This window comes from Scyliorhinus torazame, chromosome 2 (genome assembly GCF_047496885.1).
Source record: "Scyliorhinus torazame isolate Kashiwa2021f chromosome 2, sScyTor2.1, whole genome shotgun sequence".
Classification (NCBI taxonomy): domain Eukaryota; kingdom Metazoa; phylum Chordata; class Chondrichthyes; order Carcharhiniformes; family Scyliorhinidae; genus Scyliorhinus; species Scyliorhinus torazame.
The window spans coordinates 349,083,859-349,101,581 of NC_092708.1; the positions used below are offsets into that span (position 1 = coordinate 349,083,859).

Below are 17,723 nucleotides of genomic sequence, written 5' to 3' on the forward strand. Positions count from 1 at the left end.
GGGTCAATGGAAACCATCGAACTTAAACGAATTGTCACAACAAACACACACACATTCAGTTACACACACACTTACACACACACAGTTATACAATCGCACACTCACTCGCACAATCATGCTCTCTTGTAGTTTACCTGACAATACAATGGCCTTCTTATTATATTCTCTGCCACGCACACACTGTTACATGCTTCAAAAAGAATATGAGCTCTCCTTGTCAATACAGTGTCCAAGTGTTCACAGGGAGTAACAAAACCTCTTCCATCTGACAATGTATTAGGCTCCCTTAAATATTCACCAGATGTTGAATCGGGCTTCCCTCAGGATTCATTAAACATTCTTCCAATGATGGGTCAGGTCCTCTTTAAATATCTAATTCTGAGCACATGACAGATTGTTCTTCGTATGAATCGCGTTCCCCCTTTGACTGTCATTCTCTGTCTAGTCAGAAGTATCGAGAGCTATCTGTTCCTTTCAATGGAGAACAGGATGTTATATCGCCATGGCTTCACTAGCCTATCAATAATAACCAATGATAGTTCATGCTTTGATTCAAACTTATCGTTAAAGCTGCATGACTATGGTCATCTTTGAACTTCCTTTCAGTAAATTCCACATCATTTGAAAAACACAATAACCGTTAATTAGAAACTTGAGGAACAGCCCCTCATCTTCTGATTAGTCACTCTACAGACAGGGTGACCAACCCTCTTGGGTTTCCGGGACCTTCCTATATTAGAGGCTCGTGTCTCGTGAGCTGGCTTGTCTGCACCGCAATGCTTTTTTAAACAAAATGTCCAATTAAGGGACGATTTAGGGTGGCCATTCTACCTACACTGCACATCTTTGGGTTGTGGGGGTGAGACCCATGCAGACACGGGGAGAATGTGCAAACTCCACACAGACAGGGGTAAGGGCCAGGATCGAATCCGGGTCCTCAGCACCGCGAGGCAACAGTGCTAACCACTGTGCCACCGTGCTGCCCTTGCACCCGCAGTGCTAATTGTCCCGCATTTTCGTTCATCAAATTTCATGCATGCACAGAATGTACCTGCACATGTACACTCTGCTCTCCTCTCGGAGGCTCTCTTCCATGCTACCCCTCCCCCACTCTGACAGGCTCTCCAGTACCACCACTCTCAACCTCCAAACCCCCTCTTGCTCCCCGCCCCGACACGTTTGCCAGCGCCCCTCTTCCTCCCGCTGTTGCAGGTTAGCCAACATCCCCACTTGGATGCCAAAGTGTCCCTTAGTTTGTCATAATATCCTCTTGTATATAATGAGATGCAGGCAGGCATTGATTAACACACAGGATAACTAATGAACACACACGGCACATAACAACCAATCACCAGACAGGCCACCACCACTAGAAGGCACACAGGGCATTAAGACTCTCCCTCTCTCTGCAGGACACAGCTACTGAGATAGTAAGAGTGCACAAGCCAGTGAGCACGATCACCATGAAGTAGAGAGTTAGTCTGGTCAAACCAGTAGGAGGTTATCAGTTAGATTGATAGAGCGTCAACTCACAGCAGACTATGTACAGCAATCAGGAAGTTCAATAAAACAGTTTTGGACCATCTCCTGTGTCAGAAGTCTGTTTCTAGTTTCACTGCATCCAGTTGCAGTCAACGTTGAGCCAACTTACTTAACACATCATCATTTATTCTTTGGGAGTCGGTCACCCTGTCTGCAGCCGTCCGGACTCAATGATGAATTCTACCTTCGGACCATGAACCCTGACTCCATTTTGACTTGTTATTTGTTGCCCAGTGCCAGTCTGTATTTCAGTTTTATGTTTTTGCCTCCGGACAAAGTAGTTCATTGTTTGCCATTAACACTCTTTTTTTACACTGCAATCACCATCACTCTCCTTTCTTCCATTATTGCCGCATTAGGTAGGCACGGTAGCACAGTGGTTAGCACTGTTGCTTCACAGTGTCAGGGTCCCAGGTTCGATTCTCGGCTTGGGCCACTGTCTGTGCGGAGTCTGCACTTTCTCCCCGTGTCTGCGTGGGTTTCCTCCGGGTGCTCCGGTTTCCTCTCACAAGTTCCAGAAATCATGCTGTTAGGTAATTTGGACATTCTGAATTCCCCCTCAGTGTACCCGAACAGGCGCCGGAGTGTGGCGACTAGGGGATTTTCACAGTACCTTCATTGCAGTGTTAATGTAAGCCTACCTGTGACAATAATAAAGATTATTATTATTTCTTTGTTACTGTTCTCTCCCATCCGCACCCTCGCGTGCAGACCTCCCTCCTTCCCAACAACATAAAATTACATTTCCACCTCCCTTCAGTTCTGGAGAGTCACATTCGACTTGCAACATTAACTCCGTTTCTTTCTCCACAGTTGCTGCCTGACCTGCTGAGTATTCCTACTTTCTGTTTTATTAACAATTGTTTGGCTGGATGGATCAAATCACAAGTGTCTAGCTGGCAAACCTCCTGATCAGAATTGTTTATTGTTCTTTTGACGCCACAATATCTTTTCCTTGCTTCTCGCTAGCACTGTAATAATAATAATCACTTATTGTCTGGTTTGGCAGCTCTGATACGGGTTGTGACGTTCAAAAGAAAATTGGACTTTCCCTCATCAGCCCGTTCTGGTTGAAAGCCCAGCTTTTTGACAAAGAGGTTTGCTTTTCCTACGTTATCCATTTCAATGACCTGCAATTGAGTGGGAAGCAAGAGACATTACACTTTGATATATAACGATTAAAACCTCACGAAATCCACTTTTCCCAGGAATGCTGATATGAATGCTGATGAGTGACTAATCCATTAATTGACCAGTTCATCATGTTTAGCTCTTGCATTTGTGAACAACCCGTTCACTGTACTTCAAAGTAGCTCATTCCGTGAAGGGTTTCTGAGAAATTTCTGTGGTATACTGTGAGGTATTATAGGAGCGTAGAACACAGAAAAAGGCCTTTCAGTTAACTTCCCCTGTGCTGGCTTTATTCTACCACAATTAAAATGGAATCCAATTCCCCCGTTCACTTCCTGTAGCCCTGTACCGTCCTTTACTTCAAATACTTAGCGATTTCTCTCTGTAAGATGCAAACTCATAGAATTTACAGTGCTGAAGGAGGCCATTCGGCCCATCGAGTCTGCACCGGCCCTTACAAAGAGCACCCTACTGAAGCCAACCTATCTACCCTATCCCTGTAACCCAATAACCCCATTTAACATTTTTTGGAAACTAAGGGCAATTCAGCATGGCCAATCCACCTAACCTGCACATCTTTGGGCTGTGGGAGGAAACCGGAGCACCCGGAGGAAACCCACGCAGACATGGGGAGAGCGTGCAGACTCCGCCCAGACAGTGACCCAGCGGGGAATCGAACCTGGGACCTTGGAGCAGTGAAGCAACTGTGCTAACCACTGTGCTACCGGGCAGCCCACTCTCATTTGCCTGAAGGGTTCCGTACGGCAAAGCATTCCATGAGTTGATAACAACTTATGTTCATTTATGCCTTTGACATAAAAAACTGTCCCAAGTCACAGTTCCACAGGACCATTATAACGCATACTAGGCATTGAGTCATCGAAGGCGATATCAGAGCAGGTGGCCAAAACTTGATCCGAGAGATAAAACATAGCCACAGTCCCAGAGGCTGACTGATGCCAACTTAACCTGAGGGTCACCACACCTCAGGTGGAGGGGCAAGTTTGAGAAGGTTGAGAATAACCTCAGCCGGTACGGGAATTCAATCCGAGCCATTGGCATCACTCCACATCAAATTTATCTGATTATTAAAGATTGGATTTTGTTTATTGTCATGTGTACAGTGAAAAGTATTTTTCTGCGAGCAGCTCAACAGATCATTAAGCACATGAAAAGAAAAGTAAATGAAAGAAAATACATAATGGGACAACACAAGGTACACAATGTAACTACGTAACACCGGCATTGGATGAAGCATACAGGGGTGTAGTGTTAATGAGGTCAGTCTATGAGAGGGTCATTTCGGAGTCTGGTAACAGCGGGGAAGAAGCTGTTTTTGAGTCTGTTCGTGCGTGTTCTCAGACTTTTGTATCTCCTGCCCAATGGAAGAAGTTGGAAGAGTGAGTAAGCCGGGTGGGAGGGTTCTTTGATTATGCTGCCCGTTTTCCCCACGCAGCGGGAGGTGTAGATGGACTCAATGGATGGGAGGCAGGTTCGTGTGATGGACTGGGCTGTGTTCACGACTCTCTGAAGTTTCTTGCGGTCTTGGGCCGAGCAGTTGCCATACCAGGCTGTGATGCAGCCAGATAGGATGCTTTCTATGGTGCATCTGTAAAAGTTGGTTCAGAGTTAATGTGGACATGCCGAATTTCCTCAGTTTCCTGACAAAATATGGGTACTGTTGTGTTTTCTTGGTGGTAGCGTCGACGTGGGTGGACCAGGACAGATTTTTGGAGATGTGCACCCCTAGGAATTTGAAACTGCTAACCATCTCCACCTCGGCCCCGTTGATGCTGACAGGGGTGTGTACAGTACTTTGCTTCCTGAAGTCAATGACCAGCTCGTTAGTTTTGCTGGCATTGAGGGATAGATTGCTGTCGCTGCACCACTCCACTAGGTTCTCTATCTCCCTCCTGTATTCTGACTCGTCGTTATTCAAAATCCGGCCCACTGTGGTTGTATCGTCAGCAAACTTGTAGATGGAGATGGAACCAAATGTTGGAACGCAGTCGTGTGTGTACAGGGAGTATAGTAGGGGGCTAAGTACGCAGCCTTGCGGGACGCCGGTGTTGAGGACTATTGTGGAGGAGGTGTTGTTGTTTGTTCTTACTGATTGTGGTCTGTGGTTTAGAAAGTCGAGGATCCAGTTGCAGAGTGAGGAGCCAAGTCCTCGGTTTTGGAGCTTTGATATGAGCTTGGGGATTATGGTGCTGAAGGCGGAGCTGTAGTCAAAAAATAGGAGTCTAATGTAGGAGTCCTTGTTTTCGAAATGTTCTCGGGATGAATGGAGGGCCAGGGAAATGGTGTCTGCTGTGACCGGTTGCGGCAGTATGCGAATTGCAGTGGATCAAGGCGTTCTGGGAGTATGGAGGTGATGCGCTCCATGACCAACCTCTCGAAGCACTTCATTGCAACTGAAGTCAGGGCCACCGGACTGTAGTCATTGAGGCACGTTGCCTGGTTCTTCTTTGGCACTGGTATGATGGTGGTCTTCTTGAAGCAGGGGGGACCTCGGAGGGGAGTGGGGACAGGTTAAAGATGTCCACGAACACAGCTGCAAACTGGTCCGCGCAGACTCTGAGTGCACGACCAGGGACCTCGTCCGGGCCCGATTCTTGTTTTGATAGATAGGTGACAAATTACTTAACACAGATTCTCACTTCTAACGATGCTACGCAGATTTATATTGATTTCCCCAGGAACATAGAACATAGAAAAATACAGCACGGAACAAGCCCTTCGGCCCACGATGTTGTGCCAAACCTTTGTCCTAGATTAATCATAGATTATCATAGAATTTACAGTGCAGAAGGAGGCCATTCGGCCCTTTGAGTCTGCACCGGGTCTCGGAAAGAGCACCCTACCCCAAGGTCAACACCTCCACCCTATCCCCATAACAGAGTAACCCCACCCAACACTAAGGGCAATTTTTGACACAAAGGGCAATTTATCATGGCCAATCCACCTAACCTGCACATCTTTGGACTGTGGGAGGAAACCGGAGCACCCAGAGGAAACCCACGCACACACGGGGAGGATGTGCAGACTCCACACAGACAGTGACCCAAGCCGGAATCGAACCTGGGACCCTGGAGCTGTGAAGCAATTGTGCTATCCACAATGCTACCGTGCTGCCCTTAAGAACAAATTAATTTATACTATATCATTCTACCGTAATCCATGTACCTATCCAATAGCTGCTTGAAGGTCCCGAATGTTACCTACTCAACTACTTCCACAGGCAGTGCATTCCATGCCCCCACTACACTCTGGGTAAAGAACGTACCTCTGACATCCCCCCTATATCTTCTACCATTCACCTTAAATTTATATCCCCTTGTAATGGTTTGTTCCACCCGGGAAAAAGTCTCTGACTGTCTATTCCCCTGATCATCTTATAAACCTCTATCAAGTCACCCCTCATCCTTCTCCGTTCTAATGAGAAAAGGCCTAGCACCCTCAACCTTTCCTCGTAAGACCTACTCTCCATTCCAGGCAACATCCTGGTAAATCTCCTTTGCACCTTTTCCAAAGCTTCCACATTCTTCCCAAAATGAGGCAACCAGAACTGTACACAGTACTCCAAATGTGGCCTTACCAAGGTTTTGTACAGCTGCATCATCACCTCACGGCTCTTAAATTCAATCTCTCTGTTAATGAACGCTAGCACACCATAGGCCTTCTTCACAGCTCTATCCACTTGAGTGGCAACTTTCAAAGATGTATGAACATCGACCCCAAGATCTCTCTGCTCCTCCACATTGCCAAGAACCCTACCATTAACCCTGTATTCCACATTCATATTTGTCCTTCCAAAATGGACAACCTCACACTTTTCAGGGTTAAACTCCATCTGCCACTTCTCAGACCAGCACTGCATCCTATCTATGTCTCTTTGCAGCCGACAACAGCCCTCCTCACTAACCACAACTCCACCAATCTTTGTATCATCTGCAAATTTACTGACCCACCCTTCAACTCCCTCATCCAAGTCATTAATGAAAATCACAAACAGCAGAGGACCCAGAACTGATCCCTGTGGTATGCCACTGGTAACTGGGATCCAGGCTGAATATTTGCCATCCACCACCACTCTCTGACTTCTATCGGTTAGCCAGTTCGTTATCCAACTGGCCAAATTTCCCACTATCCCATGCCTCCTTACTTTCTGCATAAGCCTACCATGGGAAACCTTATCAAATGCCTTACTAAAATCCATGTACACTACATCCACTGCTTTACTTTCATCCACATGCTTGGTCACCTCCTCAAAGAATTCAATCAGACTTGTAAGGCAAGACCTACCCCTCACAAATCCGTGCTGACTATCCCTAATCAAGCAGTGTCTTTCCAGATGCTCAGAAATCCTATCCCTCAGTACCCTTTCCATTACTTTGCCTACCACCGAAGTAAGACTAACTGGCCTGTAATTCCCAGGGTTATCCCTATTCCCTTTTTGAACAGGGGCACGGCATTTGCCACTCTCCAATCCCCTGGTACCACCCCTGTTGACAGTGAGGACGAAAAGATAATTGCCAACGGCTCTGCAATTTCATCTCTTGTTTCCCATAGAATCCTTGGATATATCCCGTCAGGCCCGGGGGACTTGTCTATCCTCAAGTTTTTCAAAATGCCCAACACATCTTCCTTCCTAACAAGTATTTCCTCGAGCTTACCAATCTGTTTCACACTGTCCTCTCCAACAATATGGCCCCTCTCATTTGTAAATACTGAAGAAAAGTACTCGTTCAAGACCTCTCCTATCTCTTCAGACTCAATACACAATCTCCCGCTACTGTCCTTGATCGGACCTACCCTCGCTCTAGTCATTCTCATATTTCTCACATATGTGTAAAAAGCCTTGGAGTTTTCCTTGATCCTACATGCCAAAGATTTTTCGTGCCTTCTCTTAGCTCTCCTAATCCCTTTCTTCAGTTCCCTCCTGGCTATCTTGTATCCCTCCAGCGCCCTGTCTGAACCTTGTTTCCTCAGCCTTACAGAAGTCTCCTTTTTCCTCTTCACAAGACATTCAACCTTTCTTGTCAACCATGGTTCCCTCACTCGCAGGCAGTGCTTCCCATGCTACCACACTGTGTCCCACACTGCATCCTTTATTTATAGAAGCAGCAGGACAAAGACAAATATCTATCCCGTAATCCACTGCATCATTCTTCAACACCTTCTCAAACCAAGAATCATGTGAAGCATGGGATAGAATTAACAAGGATTGGAATGGTTCGCTCTACTTCCCCTGGACACATTGAAAGGTTATCCGAGCAGCTGAAAAACAAGCTTGAATACACAGAGAGCTGTGGCTTACTTACGTTTATATATTTGAAAAGATGGAAGCCAAAGAATATTCAAAAGTGAAAGTTAACAAAGGAGCTGTAAACCTATCTCAAGAATCAGCACATTTATGTAATGTTTATAAATTACATGTTGTAGTTCACTGTAGTTGCTTATTTTAAAAAATGAATCACTAACATTTGGTTTCCCCCATGCCAAAAATCTGTTTGAATGTTGGCTTGATGTGACTATTGAGCTGTATCATGGTCTTGAGGGGCGAGAAGGGTGATTGATTGAATTAATGTACTAAAATATATTTGGTTTGCTTTCTATCACTTCAAACCAAAGTAAAACTAAAAGACAATTGTAAAATGGAATGAAACAGTGGAAATCATGTATTAATGTCAGGGGACCTCATGTTTCTTTTTATTCTGTTTACAGCTCCCATGACGAATCCACATTTAGGTAAGCACCTTATTTTTTCTTTCTACGGAGAAGCCACTATTGGTTGGTTAGTTTTGTGGCTGGAGGGTTGCGGCCACAGTTACATTACTTGTTGTACTTTTACTTGCGGCCACTGCGTGGTCACAAGATACAATTTTTTGAAACCAACATTTCTTCACCTTCAGGCGCACCAACTCCAGCACTCGTCAAAATACTCACATTCGACGACATTAAAAAATAATGTTTCTTCAGATCTTGGTAAAAAATTGAAAGCCTTGAAAAGATGTATTCTTCCCTAGCTTTTGGTTTCTTCATTTGGTGGTTTCAAGCCTTTTCAGGCCTCAGAGCTCAATGTCCTGAAGCAGTTATTTTGTTCATCACCACGATTGAATGCTACAAACTGAAGGCTGAGCTGTTAGGATTGGAGATCAAATCACAAGTTAGACAAAGAATTTGCTGTATTCTAGTCGCCAAAGTATTGTTATTAGTTGCTGTGCTCTTGCATGGAATTGGCAGAGTCTTGCAGGAATTAATGCTGCACTCATTGCTCGATAGTATCTATATTTGTGCTCTGGTTGAAGGAACTGGGGAAGCATTCCACATGTTGTGAGTAACACAAAGATTTGTACCAGTGTTAGAATATTGAATGGGAAAAGTACGGTAACAGTCAGATCTCAGTATCTTGGGGAATGGGCCTCATCTGGCAGTTGGTATTTAATGTCAATAAATGGAGTGCAGTACACGCTAATGCCAAGCATCCAAGTACACGGGTTCTAGCCATTCAGCGTATGAACGTGGAGGGGTCTTAGACGACAGTCTTTCCCCACTCAGCCACTATAATTGTTGTCCCAGTGTTAGGGCATACCTCAGCATATAGTTCTGGACCTCGGAATGTGCCAGAGAGCAATACTCAGTCGTGGAGAGGAAGATCAGCAAGTTTAAATCAGACCAAAATGTGTCTTTCACTGAGTTCATGTTTGGCTTGGTGTGAATCCCTGTGAACAGCCCTTTTAGAACAGATTCTTGCATTACCGGGCAATTCAGCAGGTGCCTCCACAAAAGTCACGGCACGGCACCTCTTTCTAGACCTGTTTTGCAAAGACATGTTCCAGAAGCAGGTAGGTGATGGGCTCTTTCCCATTGTAGCCACTTCAAAGGCAGTGTGTGGTTGGGACCGACGTTCTGGGCATGCACAGAGGATCTAACAGGGAGGACCCCTCTCACCGCCAGCCAAACTATCTGTTGGTACATTTTTGGCAATGAGGCATTCTGCCAAATGACTTTGAAAGTTTGGTCAAGGAACCATTCAACTGGATCCACCATCTCCTTTTCCCAGAGGGCCCTGAGGACATTACGGAGAGATCACTGCCCGATGGACATGATAATCGGAGGAGTTTTTCTGAGCAAAATGTTCGCTAAGAGGCTGTGGTATGGCACAGTACAACTGAACGTTGTGAAGGATGGATCTGGCCATGTTACTCCACGGTAACATGGCCAGACCCATCCTTTACAACACCAGGAATAGGACCTCAGCACTTAGTGATATCTGGGGCGGGATTCTCTGTCGGCCGACGGCAAATCGGGAAATGTGATTGGGTGGAGAATCAGTTCCCGAGGCCGAAATTGCGGCGGGCGCCGATTTCACACCAAATCGCAATTCTCCCTCGCCTCGGCAGTGGCGACAATGTGCTCCAGAAGGTACGTACAGTAAACAGAGTTGGCATATCATTTGCGGGCCTGACCCATTATTCTCCAGGGCCTCCACGATTCTCCACCTCATTTTTGGCCAAATTCCCTTCGCAAGGTTCACTGGAGAAAAACCCTCTGGCCCCAGCCAACCCATCAGCCATATTGGCACGCTTCAGCACAACTAGTGCCATCTTGTTGGCTGGGATGGTGTGTGTGGGGAGTGAAGTGTGTATGTGCGGCTGCAGCTTGTCGGCCTCATAAGCGTCAATTGCGAATCCAACAAATCTGGCACCAATTCTCATTGGAATCGATTGTGTTCCACGTGGCCACATAGTTCTCAATATTTCCAAGTTGTGTATTATCTGAAAATTTTGAAATTGTGCCCTGTACAGCAAGTCTAAGGTAAGGACTTTCCATTCTGGGCCTAAGTCATGGGGCAGGACCCAGGAGTGTTCCCTGCAGTGGAGCCCTGAAAGACACCTCGGTGGGTACTAGATCTAGTTCAGGCAGGGTCTCTCATTCTGGTGGTCACCGCATAGACGTGTCCCCAGCAGGAGGGGGGAGGGTCAGCCGAGCTTACTGGCACTTCGAGGACTGCTGACGAAGACGCATCTGCAACATCCAAGTCAGATGTTGAGCCTCTGAGATCAGCCCTGCACAAGCTGCTGGAGATGTAGTGAGAGTTGGGGAAACATCAAGCAGAGTTGGTGAAGGCCTTCAACAGAAAGGCACGTAATTTGGAGGAGTCCATCTGCCTGCTTTTCAATGAAGTTGTTCTGACCTGTGCGGGCATGGAGGTCTTGGGGAGGATGGTGGATGCCTTGGAAAATCTCGTCCAATGCAATGCCAAGTTTCTGTCAGAGATACATGCAGATCTGCACCCCATCGCTGCTGCCATGCATCAGATCCTGCTATGGCTACGCGAGGGGATTGGGACACCTCAACCTCCCTTTAGGTGCCCCTTCTCAAGGATTCCCCTGGAACTTCTCTGAGCGTGTCCAGCTCTTTGGAATCCCCCTTGCCTGTGGCCGCTTTCACTTCATCCTCTGCGTCTACAAAGGGAGCAGCTGTCCCACAACAGGGCTGCCAAAGTAAACCATTGGCCTCCCGGCTGCAGGTCTCCAGAGGGTGCCCGACAAGGTTATCCATAACAACAGGATAAACTGGTCCACGGGTTTCCTCCACCTCTGCTGCAGATGTCAGAGGAACACCTAGAAGAAGTGGGAGGGAATTAAGATTAAGAAGTTCCAATATCACATGTGGTTGCACGGTGTACATTATTGTTAATGTTCTTACACTTTTGTAAATAGACGACACTTGCACTTCATGAGATCTGTTGTGGCTGAACTGCAATTCACAGTCGTGTAGCTTGTACGCCCCCCTGCCCCCATCCTTAGAGGACGACTCCAGGCTGGGTCTATGTCTCCTGGAATCATGCATGTGCAGGAAGGCAAGCCTTTTTACCATAGCCCGTGTGAGCCATGTGAAGCCTCTTCCTTGTGAAGCCTATCACATTCTGTATACCCTCCTGGACTCAATAATTTACATGACAGACCCCTCCCTTTGAACCCCTATCCTCTCATCCCCCCATGCCCCTTCACAACTGTACTCCCCCGGCTCCCCTTCCCAAACTCCACCACATCCCTTCATACCTTCCCGTTCCATAAACCAGCTCACCCATTTCATCACCCACGCAATATCTCTGGTGAGGAGAACGTGAAGAGGCTTCAGTGTAATTTAGACAAGTGCTTGAGTGGGTAAATATACGACAGGTGCAGTATGACATGGATAAGTGTGAAATTATCCACTTCGGATGGAGAAAAGGAATGGCAATGTATTATTTAAATGGTGACAGATTGGGAGCAGTTGATGTACAAAGGGACCTGGGTGTCCTTGTACACCAGTCACTGAAAGCAAGCATGTAGATGCAGCAAGCAGTTAGGAAGGCAAATGGTCTGTTGCTCTTCATTGCAAGAAATTTTTGAGTACAGGAGCAAGGATGTCTTACTGCAGCTGCACAGGGCCTTGGTGAGACCACATCTGAAGTTTTGTGTGCAGTTTTGGCTTCTTTACCTGAGAAAGGATATTCTTGCTATTGAGCGAGTCCAGTGAAGGTTCACCAGGCTGATTCCTGTGATAGTAGGATTGTTGTATGAGGACAGATTGGGTTGACTAGGTCTATATTCACGAGTTTAGAAGAGTAAGAGGGGATCTAATTGGAACGTATAATATTCTGCTTGTGCTGGACAGGCTGGATGCAGGGATGATAGTTACCTTGGTAGGGAATCTAGAACAAGGGGCCATGGCCTCAGGATACAAGGTAAGCCATTTTGGATTGAGATGAAGAGAAATCTCTTCACTCAGAGGGAACCTGTGGAATTCTTTACCATATAAGGCTGTGGAGGACAAGTCACTGAATATATTTGAGAAATAAATAGATTTCTAGGTTCTAAATGTGTCAAGGGATATGGGGAGAATATGGAAGTATGGTGGTGAGATCGAGGATCAGCTATGATCAAATTAAATGATGGAGTATGCTCGATGGGCCAAATGGCTACTGTTCCCTTTTCGATGTCCCTATGTTTCTATTTAGCTCTCTGACTAAGCTGGTCTCAATAACAATGATGCTTACATAAATAAAGTGAAATCAATTTAATGTGTAATATTTACAATTGAAATTTAATTTTGAAAAACGCTGATACCACCTTTGAGCTCTCAAGTCTAGGTAATAGAGTTGGGCAGGAATGTGGAATCCCTCCAGTGCAGAAGAGGCCATTCAGCCCATCAAGTCGGCACTGACCCCCCTAAAGAACACTCTACCTGGGCCTACTGCCCCACCCTATCCCGGTTATCCCACCTAACCTTTGGACACTCAGGGGCAATTGATCATGGCCAATCCACCTAACCCGCACATCTTTGGACTGTGAGAGGAATCCGAAGCACCCGGAGGAAACCCACGCAGACCCGGGGAGAACGTGCAGACTCCGCACAGAGAGTCACCCGAGGTGGGAATTGAACCCGGGTCCCTGGCGCTGTGAGGCAGGGTGCTAACTGCACTGCCACCGTGTCGCCCACAGCTATTTGGCTGTGATGCAGAGATTCCCTGTTTGAGCAGGTGGCTCTTTTCTAGCCCCCCCTGCATACCTGCTGCAATGTCAGCTGGCAATGGGTTTCACCACTGAAGTGCTTCCCCTGACATTGAAACACACGAGTTTCCCCTGACCGTTACCAGCACTAAAGTTTTATTTCTAGTCATGTTGGAAACAACAAATAGGAAGAGAGCAGATGGGACACACATTTCCAGTTCTGCTGACAAGAATAGCACACTTCACAAAATCCGACTCATAGCTTCATGCTACTGATGCAGGCATGTATGCACTCCTCTGAGTTCAGAACAATGGGCGTCATTCTCCGACCCCCCGCCGGGTTGGAGAATGGCCGTTGGCCGCCGTGAATCCCGCCCCCGCCCCCGCCAAAGTCTCCGCTCCCGGAGATTGGGCGGGGGCGGGAATCCGGCCGCGCCGGTTGGCGGGACCCCCCGCTGGATTCTCCGGCCCGGATGGGCCGAAGTCCCGCCCAGGAATTGCCTGTCCCGCCGGCGTAAATCAAACCTGGTATTTACCGGCGGGACCAGGCGGCGTGGGCGGGCTCCGGGGTCCTGGGGGGGGGCGCGGGGCGATCTGGCCCCGGGGGGTGCCCCCACGGTGGCCTGGCCCGCGATCGGGGCCCACCGATCCGCGGGCGGGCCTGTGCCATGGGGGCACTCTTTCCCTTCCGCCTCCGCCACGGTCTCCACCATGGCGGAGGCGGAAGTGACTCTCCCCACTGCGCATGCGCGGGAAACTGACAGCGGCCGCTGACGCTCCCGCGCATGCGCTGGGAAACTGACAGCGGCCGCTGACGCTCCCGCGCATGCGCCGCATTTCCGCACCAGCTGGCGGGGCAACAAACGCCATTTCCGCCAGCTGGCGGGGCGGAAATCCCTCCGGCGTCGGCCTAGCCCCTCAATGTTGGGGCTCGGCCCCCAAAGATGCGGAGACTTCCGCACCTTTTTGCCGGCGCGATGCCCGTCTGATTTGCGCCGGCTTTGGCGTCAGTCGGCGGGCATCCCGCCGTTGGGGGAGAATTTCGCCCAATGAGTTTCTTTTGATGCATTCATCTATCCAGGGGATGATCTTTACTCAGGAATTTGGAGATTATTAAACAGGAAAGAATAATGCAGTATTTATTTTATTATAAAGCTACAACTTTGATGAAATGGCAGGTTGCTCTCCCTTCTGGCTGTCAGGCCTAACTGTAAGGCTTAGTCTATAGGCAATTGACAGAGGTGGGGAGAGATGAAATTGTGGAAAAGATTTTCAACTTTTCAAGTCGGTCCCTAAGTCTGTCGTCCTAATGTTCCCTTTTTACTTATCTCCCATTGACATAAAATCTAAATTTAAGTTTTATGGCAGCTTTGTCTCAGGTAGGGGAGGGAGAGGTGACTAGCTTATTAAAACCACTGTTCACTTCTACTAATCGTCTCGTGTGAATTGATGGTCACATCAATTTAATAAGCTAGATCTGTGCCTGCCTGCGACTGCTCTGTACTGAGTGCCGCCTACAGGCTGCAGGTTTATATACGACCCCTGAAAGGGTGGAGCCACAGGCGGAGCCCACAGGGGCATCAACATAGTACAGTACAATACAGTGATGAATTGCAGTAGCAATACATTCACCATAACAATCAGTTGTTTATTCTGTCTCCTGGCTAGAAATAGTCCAATTGAATTGGGCTTGAAAAATCTCCAAGCGGATGCAAGTGGACATGGGCCTGTGGCACACAACAAACCGGAAGAAACACAAATATTAGTAGGAGTCAAAAAGACTGTTGGAGTCCATTTGACAAGTCCAAAGTTCAAAAATTAATTCTACCTGCGAAGGCATATCGCAATGTATATCCGCGATAGTGGCATTCAGATGCGAACCTCCATGATATTCTCCATGATCTATATGGTAATTTGCTGCCAATCTTCCATGATGCCTATGTGAAATGGAGATACATTTTAATGTGTGCGAATGTATCGGTCTCATGCTGCATTCACAATGCAATAGCCTCTATTCATCAATGCATAAGGCCGTGCTCAATTGTACCAAGGCCTGGGATCTGACATGGAGCTGATTATGTGTGTCTATCTGGCTGTGAAGAATGGGGCGGTGAAATAAGTAAATACGAGAAGCCGATTCTAGACACTTAGTGAGTGAGTAAGCATGAGAAGTGCTTAACCCTAAAAGCACAAAAAATCTGGGAGCTGCAGGAACCTCAGACATTGCTGCTAGTATGTTTGTCACATGTGGCACCGATAGCGCCCTTCGAAGATAGAAGAATCTTGTGTACAAATTGGTGAAATCCACAGAAATCCACTTTCTCTGACACCTCCCTGTCATAATATACACCAGTATATTATGGTGCAGACACACACACACTGATGGACATGCAGTGGGACCAATCAGCATACACAACACCGCAGCCAATCACCAGTGAGAGCACAGGCACTATAAAGACAGGGGACAGGAGAGTTCCCGCTCATTCTTGTTGCAGCCAGCTCGGAGCACAGAGCTCACAGCCTGCAACACAGACATTCACCATGTGCTGAGTGCATCACCTGGTTAGGACTAGGCAAGGGTCAACAGTTAAAGCTGATCTTGCATTTACCCACAGTTCAAGTATGTCAATGTAGTTAACCTTACAATAAAATAGAGTTGCACCACTTCCAGTGTTGGTGACCTGTTTGTGATCCAGAACACCCAACACATCATGATACCAGGAGTGAACTGGTTCAGTCCAGATAGCCATACCTCAGCGTACAGTGACAACCAGCAACGATACCCGGGCAAGATGTTCAAGATCCGGGTTCCGCAGCAGCAGCTCCGCGATCTCCGCGAAAACTGGCGGGCATTTTGGTCGCCGGCCATCTTTCTAACGGGACTGCACTTGCGCAGTTGCGCGACGCCGCGCATGCGCAATCAAGAAAACTGCCATCAGTAAAGGAACCGCGATCTGCGCATGTGCAAATGCCACCTACGTGCTACGCCACGTGCGTCATGACATCAGAGGCCCCGGACCATGCTCATTTAAAGGGGAAATGTCCCAAATCAAAGAAAAAATCTTTTAAAGCTGTAAAACAACCTTCCTTCACCTGGAATGACAGCACAATGCCTCAAATTGAACCAGGAAATGAAATAAACCGCTGAAGAACCCTGCAACAAGCAGTTACCTACCCCCAAACCGAATCCGATTCCGCCTTCCCGCAGACCAGTGACACCGAGGACCCGAGGCAGCCTTTGCGAGTCGCTGTTATAACAAAGAACAGGCTGTCCCCGAATCAAAACCACCAGCCGCTGTTGGTGCACAGCATTGATCCAAACGACGAGTGGTGTGCCACCCTGACGGTCAACCGATCCCAGATGCGATTCCGCCTGGACACTGGTGCTTCCGCTAATCTTCTAGCATGGTCAGCCCTTCAGACCCTTGGGTTAAACCAACCATTCTTCCGTCGACATGCCAACTGGTGGACTACAATGGCAACATCATTCCTGCTACTGGTTCATGCCAACTCGAGGAGATCACGTGCGAGATGGCTCGGGCCAACATCTTCACCAAACTTGACGCCTCAAAAGGATTCTGGCAAATTCAACTAGACAGGTCCAGCAGAAAGCTGTGTACCTTTAATACCCCGTTTGGCAGATACTGCTACAAGAGGGTGCCGTTTGGGATTATATCGGCATCAGAAGTATTCCACCGGATCATGGAGAAAATGATGGAGGGCATTGAGGGTGTGCGCATCTATGTTGACGACATCATCGTTTGGTCCACCAAGGAGCATATCAGTCGCCTCCAGCGCGTTTTCAAACGAATACGGGACCAAGGCCTTCGCCTCAACAGAGCCAAATGTTCCTTCGGCCAGACGGAACGCAAGTTCATCGGGGACCACATCTCCCGGTTGGGTGTGCGGCCGGATGCGGACAAGGTGGCAGCCATCATGGCCATGCAGAAGCCAGCGGGTAAGAAGGCGGTCCTCCGATTTTTGGGCATGGTCAACTTCCTGGGGAAGTTCATCCCCAACCTCGCCTCCCATACCACAGCTCTCCGGACCTGGTCAGGAAGACGACAGACTTCCAATGGCTTCCCGCCCACGAGCGCGAATGGGAGGAGCTTAAGACCAAGCTTACCATGGCCCCGGTATTGGCATTTTTTGATCCCACGAAGGAAACAAAAATTTCAACGGATGCCAGCCAATCCGGCATTGGGGCGGTGCTCCTGCAATGCGATGAGGCCTCATCATGGGCTCCCGTTGCATACGCGTCACGTGCCATGACCCCCACGGAACAGCGCTACGCGCAGATCGAAAAGGAGTGCCTGGGCCAGTTGACTGGGGTTGACAAATTTCATGATTACATGTACGGCCTCCCCCAATTCACTGTCGAGACAGACCATCGCCTGCAGGTCAACATTATACAAAAAGACCTGAATGATATGACCCCTCGCCTCCAGCGCATTCTGCTTAAACTCCGGCGGTACGATTTCCAGCTCCTATACACCCCGGGCAAGGACCTGATCATAGCCGACGCTCTGTCCAGGGCAGTCAACA

The 17,723-nt window shown here is 47.9% G+C and overlaps 1 protein-coding gene across 2 annotated transcripts in view; it reads left to right on the top strand.

The window, feature by feature from the left end:
- mdga2a (MAM domain containing glycosylphosphatidylinositol anchor 2a) overlaps window positions 1–17,723 on the top strand; it is a 1,293,828-nt gene that overhangs the window by 1,125,061 nt on the left and 151,044 nt on the right. For both annotated transcript variants that reach the window (XM_072491028.1, XM_072491020.1), the window contains exon 12: window positions 8,401–8,424. In XM_072491028.1, coding sequence (XP_072347129.1) covers window positions 8,401–8,424 — 24 coding nt within the window. The remainder of the gene's footprint in view (window positions 1–8,400; window positions 8,425–17,723) is intronic.